Below are 13,148 nucleotides of genomic sequence, written 5' to 3'. Positions count from 1 at the left end.
TCCCAGGAATGAATATGTTAACATGGAAAATGATGAGCTTTTAACGGCACTGGGCCTGTACTCGTTGGAGGTTAGAAGAATGCAGGAGGACATTGAAACGTACAGAATAGTGAACGGCTTGGATAGTTTGGCTGTGGAGAGGATGTTTCCATTGGAGGGAGATTCTACGACGAGAGGTCAGAGCCTCAGAATTAAAGGACGTTCCTTTAGGAAGGAGATGGGGAGGAATTTATTTAGTCAGAGGTGGTGAATCTGTGGAATAATTTGCCATAGAAGGCTGTGGAGGCCAGGTCAGTGGATATATTTAAGGCGGATATAGGTAGATATAGGTAGATCCATGTGACGCACAGGGGGAGAATACAGGGGTATGGGCGGAGGGGGCGGGGGTGGGGGTTGGAAGGCGATGGGGATAGTTGGAGGTTATCTAGAATTGGAGAATTCGATGTCCAATGTTGTTCAGTCGGGGCACTGCCGGGGGTTTCTCAGCCTCCGAACGCAGCGAGCGCACTCCACAAGGAAAGCCCGGGGGGGTTTCACCGCCTCCTTCAGCTGCTCCCTGAACTTCCTCTGGGTCGCGGCGTAGATGGCGGTGTTGGTGCAACAGCTCAGCAGCTGCAACATGAAGCCGAGTTCGCGCACCGTCCACGGCGGGAAGGTAGACACCGACCCCAGATACCTCAGGCGGGCCCACACGTAATAAACCGTGAAGAGGGCCCACAAGCTGATGAAGTTGCCTGAAATAACCAGCAGCAGAACGAGGGACTTCCTGCGGTTGTCCATCTCCGGGTCTCTGGGACTCTGCTCACCGCTGCTGGATCCTCGGAGCCTCTTGCGGGCTCGGCTGGCCACCAAGACGTGTCTGATGGTCAATGCGTTGAGCACCAGGACCAGGAGGAAGGGGAGCACTGGGGTGACGAGGTAATGGAGGAACTCAATCGTCGCCCAGACTGGGGAATAGAGAACATTCTTCCTACCGTAACAGAACCACGGGTTGTTCAGAAGGTAATACCACCCCCTCAGCAGGAAGTACCAGAAGACGTTCTTTAAACAGCTCAGCACACTGACGGTCCCCAGCACCACGGCCGCCGTTCGCACGGAGCAATACTTACTCCTCAGCTTGGCGCTGCATATGGCGACACACCGGTCGAAGGTGAAGGTGACGGTGAACCACACGGAGCAGTCGGTGGCCGCGTAGAGTAACACGGCGTGGACGTTGCAGGCGGGGATTGAGCGCAGCAGCCGGAACTCTCTCGGGAAAGCGATAGGGATCTGTCTGAGTATCAGGTCGAGGATGACCACCAGGAGATCGGACGACGCCATGGACACCAGGTAGCGGGTCACGCCTTTGGAGAGACCGCACTTTCCCCGCGACAGGATCGCGATGGTCACCAGGTTCACTGTGGGAAAGAGGAAACAAATTGAGCCGAGACAGTCCAGATTCGTAGCAAAGTTAACAGCGAGGATCAACCGAGTAGTCAAGTCAAGTCAAGTTTTCTTAATTTATATACACATTCAAAAAACAACTCTCGTTGGCCAAAGTGCTTTACAATGGTGGAGGTACTAACGTAATACAACAATGCTTCATAGATTAAGTACATACATAAATACATACATACAGCCCTCACTCAGAGGACGTCAAGAAAGACTTGAGAGTAAAGATGAGTTTTAATTCTAGACTTAAAGGAGGGCGCAGTTCTGATGGGAAGAGGGATGCTGTTCCACAGTCTAGGAGCTGCAACGGCAAAGGCGCGGTCGCCCCTGAGCTTATGCCTAAACCGCGGGATGTTCATGGTTAATGGTTCTTCCTAGCTGCTATCAGAAGACTGCCCGGTCCTCTCACCAGCCTCTCGACCCCCATCTACGGTAGGAAACCATTTTCTTACTTCCAGTCCCTCCATTCTACTTTCGGACAGAAGAAATGTCCAGAATTCTCCCCGTGACCTGCGTGGGGTTTCTCCGGGTCCTCCAGTTTTCTCCTCACTCCAAATAGTTTGTGGGCTAATTGGCTCGGTAAAAATTGTAAAATTGTAAAACGTCCCCAGTGTGTGTAGAATAGTGTTTGTTTGCGGGGATCGTTGGTCGGCGCGGACTCGGTGGGCAGAAGGGCCTGTTTCCGCGCTGTATCTCTAAACTAGAATATAAATTAAAGGGTGACTTCAATGACACGATCATAATGATCTGTATGCCGTTTTTGTGCCTGTACCTTTGCTCTTTGTAAGTTTTGACAGTGCAAAGGTCTGAATTGTGTTGCCGGAAATGCTGCTACCATATTCCCAATTACTCTGTTACTTGTCGAATAGTTGGGAGTACGTGGACCATTAATTGTTGCATGATTGTGCCAATTCAACTGTTTTGTCTCTTGGCAAAGTTACAGTCACGTAGACTGAATTAATTGTGAAGCCCAGTAGTGCATGATTGTGGATGGCTTCAACCTAGATTTATCTGGATGTATGACAATCCCAGGGTTTCGAATAACTGTTTGGTAGCTGATACAGCTAACATAGTCAATTCCATGGTCTTGCCTATTTTCTCATTGGGTAACGCTTTAAATTGCCATAGCTGCCCCATCCAGGTAAATTTCAGGTATCTGCGATGATCCTTGTGAATGGTACTAAAATAGTAAACTTCTTTAAGATCAATGCTTGTCATGAAGTATCCTTTGGAAATTAGTTGTTTGGCAGTAACAACCGTTTCCATTTTGAAATGTATATACTTAACAACCATATTTAGTGAGATTAAGTCAATGATGATGCGACATCCACCATCTTTTTCGGTTTAGTGACGAATATTTGATACGAATTCCAAGGGTTCATGTTTCCCACGATACCCTTTGTAATTAGTCTCACCAGCACAGCTTGTCCCTCTCGTTTCTTTAACGGAGAGGGAAAATACCCTCTGGGGTAAATGTTGAACTGGTGGCAATTTTTCTAGTATGAATTGTATTTTGTATCCACTAAGCCATTGAGTATATACTGATCACTTGTGATAGACTCCCGTGCTTCTTAAAACAGGTGTAATCTCCCCTGTTAGTATTAAGCCCCTATTTTGTATACGTTGGTAGGAACCAGACCCACCTACCTCCATGGTTATGGGTATTCTTCTGTTTCCTGCCGGTCCAACGAGTCTTGCACGTTGTCTGACGTGGTGGTGGTATTGGGGGGTGGCGCATTTTCCATGGGGCCGGCTCTAGGCCTTGGCCTGAAAGGCTTACGGGTTTGGCATGCAGGCCCCGAGCTTTCACCATCACCATGAGGTGGACCCTCCTGGTGGACGCGGTAGAGTTACTGCTGACTGGTTTACGTGTGGTGCTCATTCCAGACCCTGCCCTCTTGCGCCGATATTTTGGACACTTCGTCCAGTTTTTGTGAGGTCGGCGTTCTTTGAGAGCAGGTTTTGTAACTTCCTGAGAAGTTGCGGAGCACCTCGAACAGCAGGTCAGGTGTTTTGCCATACTATCGTGACCCTCTGGAAGAGCATGCGAAAATGATAGCCGACGTCAGGGATATCAAGTTCATTTTTTGATATTTTGGCTTTTTTAAAGCGATGCTCAATGTACCCTCCAATAATGGTGGCCACTTTGAGTAAATGCAATTTAGGGGAAGCGTGATGAACTCCAACGCCTCATGACTTACCTGTCTTGGAGATTTTTGAAAGAACAGATAGTAAGCCGGCCATCAGTTGAGACTGAAAAGCCATCTCGCTAGTGGTGGAGCCACATAGCGGCCACACCCAGCAGCTCTTCCTGATCCTGTACCTCAAGCATACTCCCGATGTTGTTCAGCCTGTGACCCCTCTTCATGACCAGCCCAGCCCCTGGTCACCCCAAAGCTAACCACACTAAGGAGGAAGCGATGGGCAGTGCCTAGGCACTGTGGAGGGTATGCCTGAACCCCCAACGAGACTGCCCCTCGCGTAGCGTATCTCGCAGGAGCTCCTTCTCCAGGAGCCGCTCCAGCGCCTCAGGCGGCTGTCTCTCTCCCTGCGGGTGGAGCGACGTCCCCTCCGTCAAGTCGGAAGCCACCGGCCGGATGCCTCTTCGGATGGCTAAACATCCAGCCCGCAGCTCAGGCACTAGCGGGACTGGGGTCGGCGCGGTGATGGGGATAGCGGTACGCCCGGTAATTGTTCCTACCGCCTTCTTCTAGAGCTTTTGTGCCTTGTAGTAGCAAGAGCGCCCCTCAAGCAGCGCGTCTCGCAGGCACCTGCACCGAGAGCCGCTCCAGCAGCTCAGGCGGCTCTCTCTCCTCCCGTGCGGGTGGAGAGACGTCCCGTCCGAAATCGGGAAAACACCTGCCGGATGCCTCTTCGGGTGGCTATGCATCCAGCCCGCTGCTCAGGTACTAGCGGGCTGGGCTCGGCACGGCGTCGGGGAATAGCGGAACACCGGGTAAACGCTCCTACCGCCTGTTGCTGCCCCCCCCCCCCTCCCGGACGGAAACCGTTCCTCCTCGAACGGGGGACAGTTTTGTTCCAGAGTCTATTTCCTCTGCCTGTAAAACACAAGCAGAAAAAGTCTCCCCTGTAACAGAAACCCGACCTCAGGGTACTCACCTGACGGTCCGTTTCATTCTGTAGCGGGAGCGCCTACTCCCGCTGCAGCCGCTGTTGCACTGCTGGCGTAATGCCGCGCCTGCGCACTGAGCGGGTTCTTCACGTAGTCACTCACGTGACTCCGAAGTAAAATGAATAGATTTAAGGCCGATAAATGCCCAGGGCCAGATAGGCTGCATCCCAGAGTACTTAAGGAAGTAGCCCCAGAAATAGTGGATGCATTAGTGATAATCTTTCAAAACTCTTGAGATTCTGGAGTAGTTCCTGAGGAATGGAGGGTAGCTAATATGACCCCACTTTTTAAAAAGGGAGGGAGAGAGAAAACGGGGAATTACAGACCAGTTAGTCTAACATCGGTAGTGGGGAAACTGCTGGAGTCAGTTATTAAAGATGGGATAGCAGCACATTCGGTAAGTGGTGAAATCATTGGACAAAGTCAGCATGGATTTATGAAAGGTAAATCATGTCTGACGAATCTTATAGAATTTTTCGAGGATGTAACTAGTAGAGTGGATGAGGGAGAATCAATGGATGTGTTATATCTGGACTTTCAGAAGGCTTTCGACAAGGTCCCACATAAGAGATTATTATACAAATTTAAAGTACACTGTATTGGGGGTTCAGTATTGATGTGGATAGAGAACTGCTGGACGCAAGGTCCCCAGACGGAATATGAGGTGCTGTTCCTCCCTCATATTCACCTCATATTCCGTCTGGGGACCTTGCGTCCTTATGGCATTAACATAGAATTCTCCCAATTTGGCTAGCCCTTGCTGTCTCCTCCTCTTCCTTAACCCTCTAGCTGTCTCCTCCCACCCTCCCATCCGCCCGCCCTCGGGCTCCTCCTCCTCCTCCCCTTTTCCTTCTTTCTTTCCCCCACCCCCCATCAGTCTGAAGAAGGGTTTCGGCCCGAAACGTCGCCTATTTCCTTCGCTCCATAGATACTGCTGCACCCGCTGAGTTTCCCCAGCAATTTTGTGTACCTTCGATATTCCAGCATCTGCAGTTCCCTTTTGAACACAGTGGCTAGTGGAATACCGCAAGGCTCAGTGCAGGAACCCCAGCTATTTACAATATATATTAATGATTTGGACGGGGGAATTGAATGCAACATCTCCAAGTTTGCGGATAACACGAAGCTGGGGGGGGGGGGGGGGGGGGGGGCGGCAGTGTTAGCTGTGAGGAGGATGCTAGGAGACTGTAAGGTGACTTGGATAGGCTGGGTGAGTGGCCAAATGCATGGCAGATGTAGTATAATGTGGATAAATGTGAGGTTATCCACTTTGGTGGCATAAACAGGAAAGTAGACTTTTATCTGAATGGTGGCCGATAAGGAAAATGGGAGATGCAACGAGACCTGGGTGTCATGGAACGCCAGTCATTGAAGGTGGGCATGCAGGTACAGCAGGCAGTGAAGGACGCGAATGGTATGTTAGCATTCATAGCAAAAAGATTTGAGTATAGGACCAGGGAGGTTCTACTGCAGTTGTACAGGGTCTTGGTGAGAGCACATCTGGAGTATTGTGTACAGTTTTGGTCTCCTAATCTGTTGAAATACATTCTTGCCATAGAGGGAGTACAAAGAAGGTTCACCAGATTGATTCCTGAGATGTCAGGACTTTCATATGAAGAAAGACTAGATAGACTCGGCTTGTACTCGCTAGAATTTAGAGGATTGAGGGGGGATCTTATAAAAAACTTACACAATTCTTAAGGGGTTGGAGAGGCTAGATACAGGAAGATTGTTCCCGATGTTGGGGAAGTCCAGAACAAGGGGTCACAATTTTAGGAAAAGGGGGGAATCTTTTAGTTGAGAAAATCATTTTTCACACAGAGAGTGGTGAATCTCTGGAATTCTCTGCTACAGAAGGTAGTTGAGGCCAGTTCATTGACTATATTTAAGAGGGAATTAGATGTGGCCCTTGTGGCAAAAGGTATCAGGGGATATGGAGAGAAGGCAGGTACAGGATACCGAGTTGGATGATCAGCCATGATCATATTGCATGGCGTTGCAGGCTCGAAGGGCAGAATGGCCTACTCCTTCACCTATTTTCTATGTTTCTATGATGTTTCTACACAATTCTCTTAAGGTTACAGGACAGCTGAATATTCCATTGAGATAGATCGGTATCGTCCAGCCACAACCGCTGGAGTTAGGAAGAATGGAGGGGGGTGGGGGTGTTGGGGGCATTGAAACGTACCGAATATTGAAAGTGTGAATGTAGATAGTATGGTTCTACTAGTTGGATAGTCTAGGACTAGAGGTAATAGCCCCAGAATTAAAGGGCGTTCCTTTTGGAAGGAGATGAGGAGAAATTCGTGTAGTCAGAGGGTGGTGAATCTGCAATTCTTCGCTACGGAAGGCTGTGGAGGCCATGTCAATGGATATTTTTAAGACGGAGATAGGTGGATTATTGATTAAAGCTGGTGCCTGGGGTTGTGGGGAGAAGGCAAGAGAATGAGGTTAGGAGGGAGAGATGGATCGACCATGATTGAATGGCGGAGTAGATTTGATTGGTCGAATGGCCTAATTCTGCTCCGATCACATGATGTTATGAACCAGAGAGCAGTCCTGAACTATTATCTACCTCATTGATGATCCTCGGACTATCCTTGATCGAATATTGCTGGCTGTACCTTGCACTAAACGTTATTCCCTTATCGAAAACGCTGAAATTGGTTCGATTGTAATCACGTGTGGTCTTTCCGCTGACTGGATAGCACGAAACAAAATATTTTTCACTGTACCTTGGTGCACATGACAACAAGCCAACCCGTACTTTATAAATGGAAGAAAACCATTTAAAAAAAACAAACCGACGGTTCAATTGTTTTTATTATCACATGTGCTGACGTACAGTGAAATTCGTATTTTTGCATTCAGTTCAGTAAAGTATTGCCACACATACGCACCGCCCCATATTAATACAACGTGCATAGAATTAGCCCACTGAGAACGCACGCAAGTCTCCCCAGGTTTTGGCGAATTTGCAAAGTCCATACAGGTGTGCATTGATACAAAGCAGTTATAGTCATCGAACCAAAGGTACACAAAAATGCTGGATAAACTCAGCTGGTGCAGCAGCATCTATGGAGCGAAGGAAATAGGCAACGTTTCGGTCCGAAACCCTTCTTCAGACTGATGGGGGGTGGCGGGGAGACGAAAGGAAAAAGGAGGAGGAGGAGCCCGAGGGCTGAGGGATGAGAGGAGACAGCCCGAGGCTGAGGAAGGGGAGGAGACAGCAAGGGCTAACAAAATTGGGAGAATTCAATGTTCATGCCCGCAGGATGCAGACGCCCCAAGCGGAATATGAGGTGCTGTTCCTCCAATTTCCGATGTTGCTCTCTCTGGCCCTGGAGGAGACCCAGGACAGAGAGATCGGACGGGGAATGGGAGGGATAGTTGAAGTGCTGAGCCACCGGGAGGTCTGGTAGGTTCTTGCGGACCGAGCGGAGGTGTTCGGCGAAACGATCGCTCAGCCTCTGCATAGTCTCAGCAATGTAGATCAGCTGACATCTAGAGCAGCGGATGCAATAGATGAGGTTGGAGGAGATACAGGTGAACCTCCGCCGCACCTGGAACGACTGCTTGGGTCCTTGAATGGAGTCGAGGGGGGAGGTAAAGGGACAGGGGAGGGGGTGGTACGGGTGGGAAAGGAAGAATTGACAAGGGAGTTACGGAGGGAGCGGCCTTTGCGGAAGGCAGACATGGGGGGAGATGGGAAGATGTGGCGAGTGGTGGGGTCACGTTGGAGGTGGCGAAACTGATGGAGGATTACTTGTTGTATGTGACGGCTAGTGGGGTGAAAGGTGAGGAATAGGGAGACTCTGCCCTTGTTGCGAGTGCGGGGATGGGGAGAGAGAGCAGTGTTGCGGGGTATGGAAGAGACCCTGGTGCGGACCTCATCTATGGTGGAGGACCATACGGCTTCCAAGACCATCCTTTGGCCCATTTTGTCCACGCCATTCAAGATGCCCCATCTAAGCTAGTCCCACTTGCCCGCGTTTGGCACGAAGCTGCTGGAGCGCAACTGTAGAAATCGCTCGAAGAAATATAATAGTGTAAAGTTATACAGCAGGGAAACAGGCTCTTCGGTCCAACTATTCCATGCCGACCAAGATGTCCCCATCTACGCTGGACTCATTTGCCAGCGTTTGACCCATATCCTTCTGAATCTTTCCTATCCGAAGAGAATGACTACAGCAATGGTCCTTCCGCTGTTGGACATTCTTTTTTTTTTGCATTCAGTTCAGTATGCCACACATACGCACCACCCCATATTAGTATAGTGTGCATAGAATTAGCCCACTGAGAACGCACGGACTCGCTGGTATGATATGTTCTGTACTCGTGCCTGCTATATTCCGTTGCGCTAATGCAAAGCAAGAATGTCGTTGTCCTATCTGGGACATATGACAATAAACTCTCTTGACTTGACTTGACTTGACATTAAGAGGCAGCGAAGGGTGGGGACACAATAATGGCAACGTTGTTTTCTTTAAAGCTTGGCGAGCCCGCTACCGAGAAGTACATTACTGGATGTTTAGTTTAGATTAGAGATACAGCACGGAAACAGCCCCTTCCGCCCACCGAATCCGCGCTGCCCAGCCATCCCCGCGCACTAACTATCCTACACACACTAGAGACAATATCCAATCTTACCGAAGCCAATTAACATATACACCTATACATCTTTAGTGTGTGTAAAGCCTGTAAAAAACCTACGCGATCGCGATGAGAACGTACAAACTCCGTGCAGACGGCACCCATACGCAGGATCGAACCGGTCTCTGGCGCTGTAAAGGGCCTGTCCCACCAGCATGCGAGTGCATGCGTTTAGCGCGACCAAACGTGGTGGCTTGAGGCGTACGGTCCCGCGGGGCCGGTCGCACTTCCAACCGCGCAGCCGTCTGTGGTTCTGCGGTACACAAAAGTGCTGGAGAAACTCAGCGGGTGCAGCAGCATCTATGGAGCGAAGGAAATAGGTGACGTTTCGGGCCGAAACCCTTCTTCAGACTGTCGTTCTGCGGGGCGGGTCCCGACATCATACTCACCAATCAGCTGGGCAGGAGGCGGGCCGACTGAATTTGGACGTCGCAGGGCGTCGGGCTGTTACGTCAACACGCAACGGCACGCCGTGTGGTGATGTCATCGCGCAACGCCACGCGCTTGGCGTACGCCGTCAAGACGCTGCGTACGGCATCGAGACGCTGCGCACGTCCGTCAAGGCGGTGCGTACGGCCTCAATGCGGCTGCTGGCCGACAGGCCGTTGTCGCGCGGAATTTTTGGACCGTGTCAGTTTTTCGGAGCCCCGCGCGATGTCGAGACCAGCCCCGCACATCTCCATACGGCTCCGCCGATCGAAGTGGGACCGGCCCCGCGAGGCCGTACGGCTCAACCGACCACGTTAGGTCGCTCTAGCCGCATGCAGGCGCATGCTGGTGGGACAGCATCAACTCCACCGTTGCGCCAGCGTGATGCACAAATGTATAGACCCTCAGAAAATATGTCGAATGTTTGCCCTGTTTTATTTCAATGTTTTAAATTCTGAATGAAGTTTATTTTTCAAATACAATAAAATGTATTAGAAATATTGTTATTGTCGCTGCTTCATCTGTCAGCTCGTTCCATGTAGCCAGCAACCTCATTTTCAAAAAAGTTGTCGCTTGGGTTCCTATTAAATCCTATTTCCCTTCCTACCTTAAACCAGCGCCTTCAGGTTCTTGATTTCCCCGACTTTGGGGAAAAGGACTCTGTCTATTCACCCTATATATTCCCCCTAATGATTTTACATGCCTATTTAAGATCAACCTTTCAGCCTCCTGCGCTCCAAAGAATAAAGCTCTAGTCTGTCCAACCTCTCACAAGAGCTCTGGCTTTAGGTCCTGGCAACATCCTTACAAATCTTCTCTGCACTCTTTGTAGTTTAACAACGTCCTTCCTATATCAGGGTGACCAAAACTGAACACAGGACTCCAAGTACGGCCACGCCAACGCATCCTACAACTGTAACAATTTCAAAGGGAGACGATGGAATCGGATGTGTCAGTATTACAGCTGAGCAAAGGGGACTACTGAGGCACGAAGGAAGAGCTGGCAAAGGTTGACTGGAAAGTGGCTTTAGTAGGAATGACGGTGGAGCAGCAATGGCAGGAATGGCTGTGGATAATTCGGAAGGCGCAGGACCATTTCATTCCAAAGAGGAAGAAAGATTCCAGGGGGGAAATAAGACGACCATGGCTGACAAGGGTGGTCAAGGACAACATTAAAGCAAAAGACAAGGCATATGATATGGCAAAGATTAGTGGGAAGCCAGAGGATTGAGATGTTTATAAAGATCAACAAAGGGTGACTAAAAAGACAATAGGGAGGGAAAAGCTGAAATGCGTATCTAAGCTAGTCAATAATACAAAAGAGCCAGTGCACATTTGTAAGGCAGAGATAGACAAATTCTTGATTAGAACGGGTGTCAAGAGTATGGGGGAAAACTGGAAAATTGGATTAGGAGGCAGATATCAGCCATGATTGAATTCTACTATTCTACTATAACTTGTGAACTTGAACTTGTGAACATATCATTCCAACTTGTATACCTTTGCCTTTACTGAGGAAGGCCACCGTGCAAACTCTTCTTCGCCTCCCTGTCCACCTGTGATGCCAATTTCAGGAAACTCTCTACTTCGGAGGTTCAACCAGCCCCGATGCGACGTTCGATCGCCCGGCGGGGCGATCAGCTCCCGATGCGGGAGCTGATCGCCTCGACGCGGAGGGCCCGAACGCCGCCGGCTACAGGAGTCAAGATCGTCCCGTCAACGGAGGGCTCGAGGCCCCCGACCGAGGAAGAACAAAAGGTAGGTCTTGAACTTTATTTCGCCTTCCATCACAGTGAGGAATGTGTAGGAGTCACCGTGGTGGATATTCATATTGAAATGTGTTTTTGAGTGATCTGTTGCTTTTAATTGTATGACTGACCTGGCCAATGAAATTGCGCGTATGTTGCAAAACATACTTGGCGAATATAGTTTGATTCTGATTCTAATTCTGAATCAACCCATCGCGGACAACACCCGTAGTTAGGATCCAGCCCGGGTGCTGGCACTGCAAAGCAGCAACTCTACCGCTGCGCCACCGTGCCGCTCTATCGCTATCAATGTTCCTCCAGCTCCAGCACTTTGTGTAGTGCTGTGAAATAGCTCTGTGGAAAATGTTGGCGAGGCTTCGGAGCCATTTTTAGCTACAAAGAGGGCATTGTAGAGGCGAAATAATGGCGCAGCTGGAAGTGCCGCTGCCTCATAGAGCCAGTAACCCGGTGCGTGGGGTTTCTCTTAGAACTTCGGTTTCCTCCTACATTCCTACAACAAGACGTATGTTCATTGGCTTGGTATAAATGTAAAACATGTCCCTTGTGTTAATGTGACGGAATTGCTGGTCAGTGCCGACTAAACCTGGAAATTGAGTTTCATACCATGAAGAACACAATTTATTTCACTGAAGCCAGTTTCTCCTTAATAAACTTCATGAGAAACTATCACATTATTCAGCTTTATTACCGACTGCATCAAATCACGTTAGTTTATATTTTAGTTTAGAGATACAGCGCGGAACAGGCCCTTCGGTCCACCGGGTCCGTGCCGACCAGCGATTCCGGCACACCTACACTATCCTGCACATACTAGGGACGGTTTACATTTATACCAAGCCAATTAACCTGCAAACCTGTACATCTTTCGAGTGCGGGAGTAAACCGAAGATCTTGGCGAAAACCCACGCGGTCACGGGGTAAACGTACAAACACCGTACAGACAGCACCTTAATTCGGGATCGAAGCCGGGTCGCCGGCGCTGCGCCACCGTGCCGTCCTGCACACAATGCTTATAACATTAATAGTTGGATAGCGAGCCTTACCGGGAACGGCGACAATCGCGAGTATCGGGTAGCAAATTGGTTGAATAGTCCGCAGTACACAGTAGATCCGATCGTCTAATGTCAGCCAGTCGTAATCGGCAAAAATGTAGTGAGCCGCCCAGAAAACATTGCGCTTCATTGCTGCGGTGACTGTCCCCAAGGTCGAGCCTTATCTCTCAGTGGCCGTGGAGCCGCGGATCCCCGCCGGTACCGCACGAGCTGTATCCCCAGCAGTGTTACCACGTAATGAATGGAACACCTTATTTATATCAGAGAGGATTCTCAAGTGACACTAGTCAGGCACCGTGGAGACTGAACGTTAATGACACTCGCTGAAGAAGCGTTTAACCCTTTCATGTCCACAGATGTGCAACAACAATATGCTTCATTAGTCAGAGTATTGAGTATAGATGTTGGGAGGTCATGTTGCAGTTGTATAAGACGTTGGTGAGACCGCATTTAGAGTATTGTGTTCAGTTCTGGGCACCACGTTATAGGAAAGATATTGGCAAGCTTGAAAGGGTTCAAAGAAGTTTTACGAAGATGTTGCTCGGACTGGGGGGTCTAAGGTACAATGAGAGGTTGAGTAGGTTGGGTCCTTGGAGCCGTTGGCGGAAAACCCGGGGAGGCAGAGGGGACGTGTCCCCTCCATGTTTTCTGAGGGGGACGTATGTCGGGTTTAATTTCGTT

General features: G+C 49.6%; 1 protein-coding gene across 1 annotated transcript; it reads right to left on the bottom strand.

The window, feature by feature from the left end:
- Window positions 1-456: 456 nt before the first annotated feature.
- On the bottom strand, window positions 457-12,597 carry LOC116983962 (probable G-protein coupled receptor 139). Its single transcript, XM_033037933.1, has 2 exons — window positions 12,459-12,597; window positions 457-1,397 (listed from the first exon to the last, which is right to left on the bottom strand). The coding sequence occupies exons 1-2, from the start codon at window positions 12,595-12,597 to the stop codon at window positions 457-459; spliced, it is 1,080 nt and encodes a 359-aa protein (XP_032893824.1).
- Window positions 12,598-13,148: the final 551 nt, after the last annotated feature.

Source organism: Amblyraja radiata, chromosome 2 (genome assembly GCF_010909765.2).
Source record: "Amblyraja radiata isolate CabotCenter1 chromosome 2, sAmbRad1.1.pri, whole genome shotgun sequence".
NCBI classification, from domain to species: Eukaryota; Metazoa; Chordata; class Chondrichthyes; order Rajiformes; family Rajidae; genus Amblyraja; species Amblyraja radiata.
This window is presented reverse-complemented; position numbering and strand designations above follow the sequence as displayed.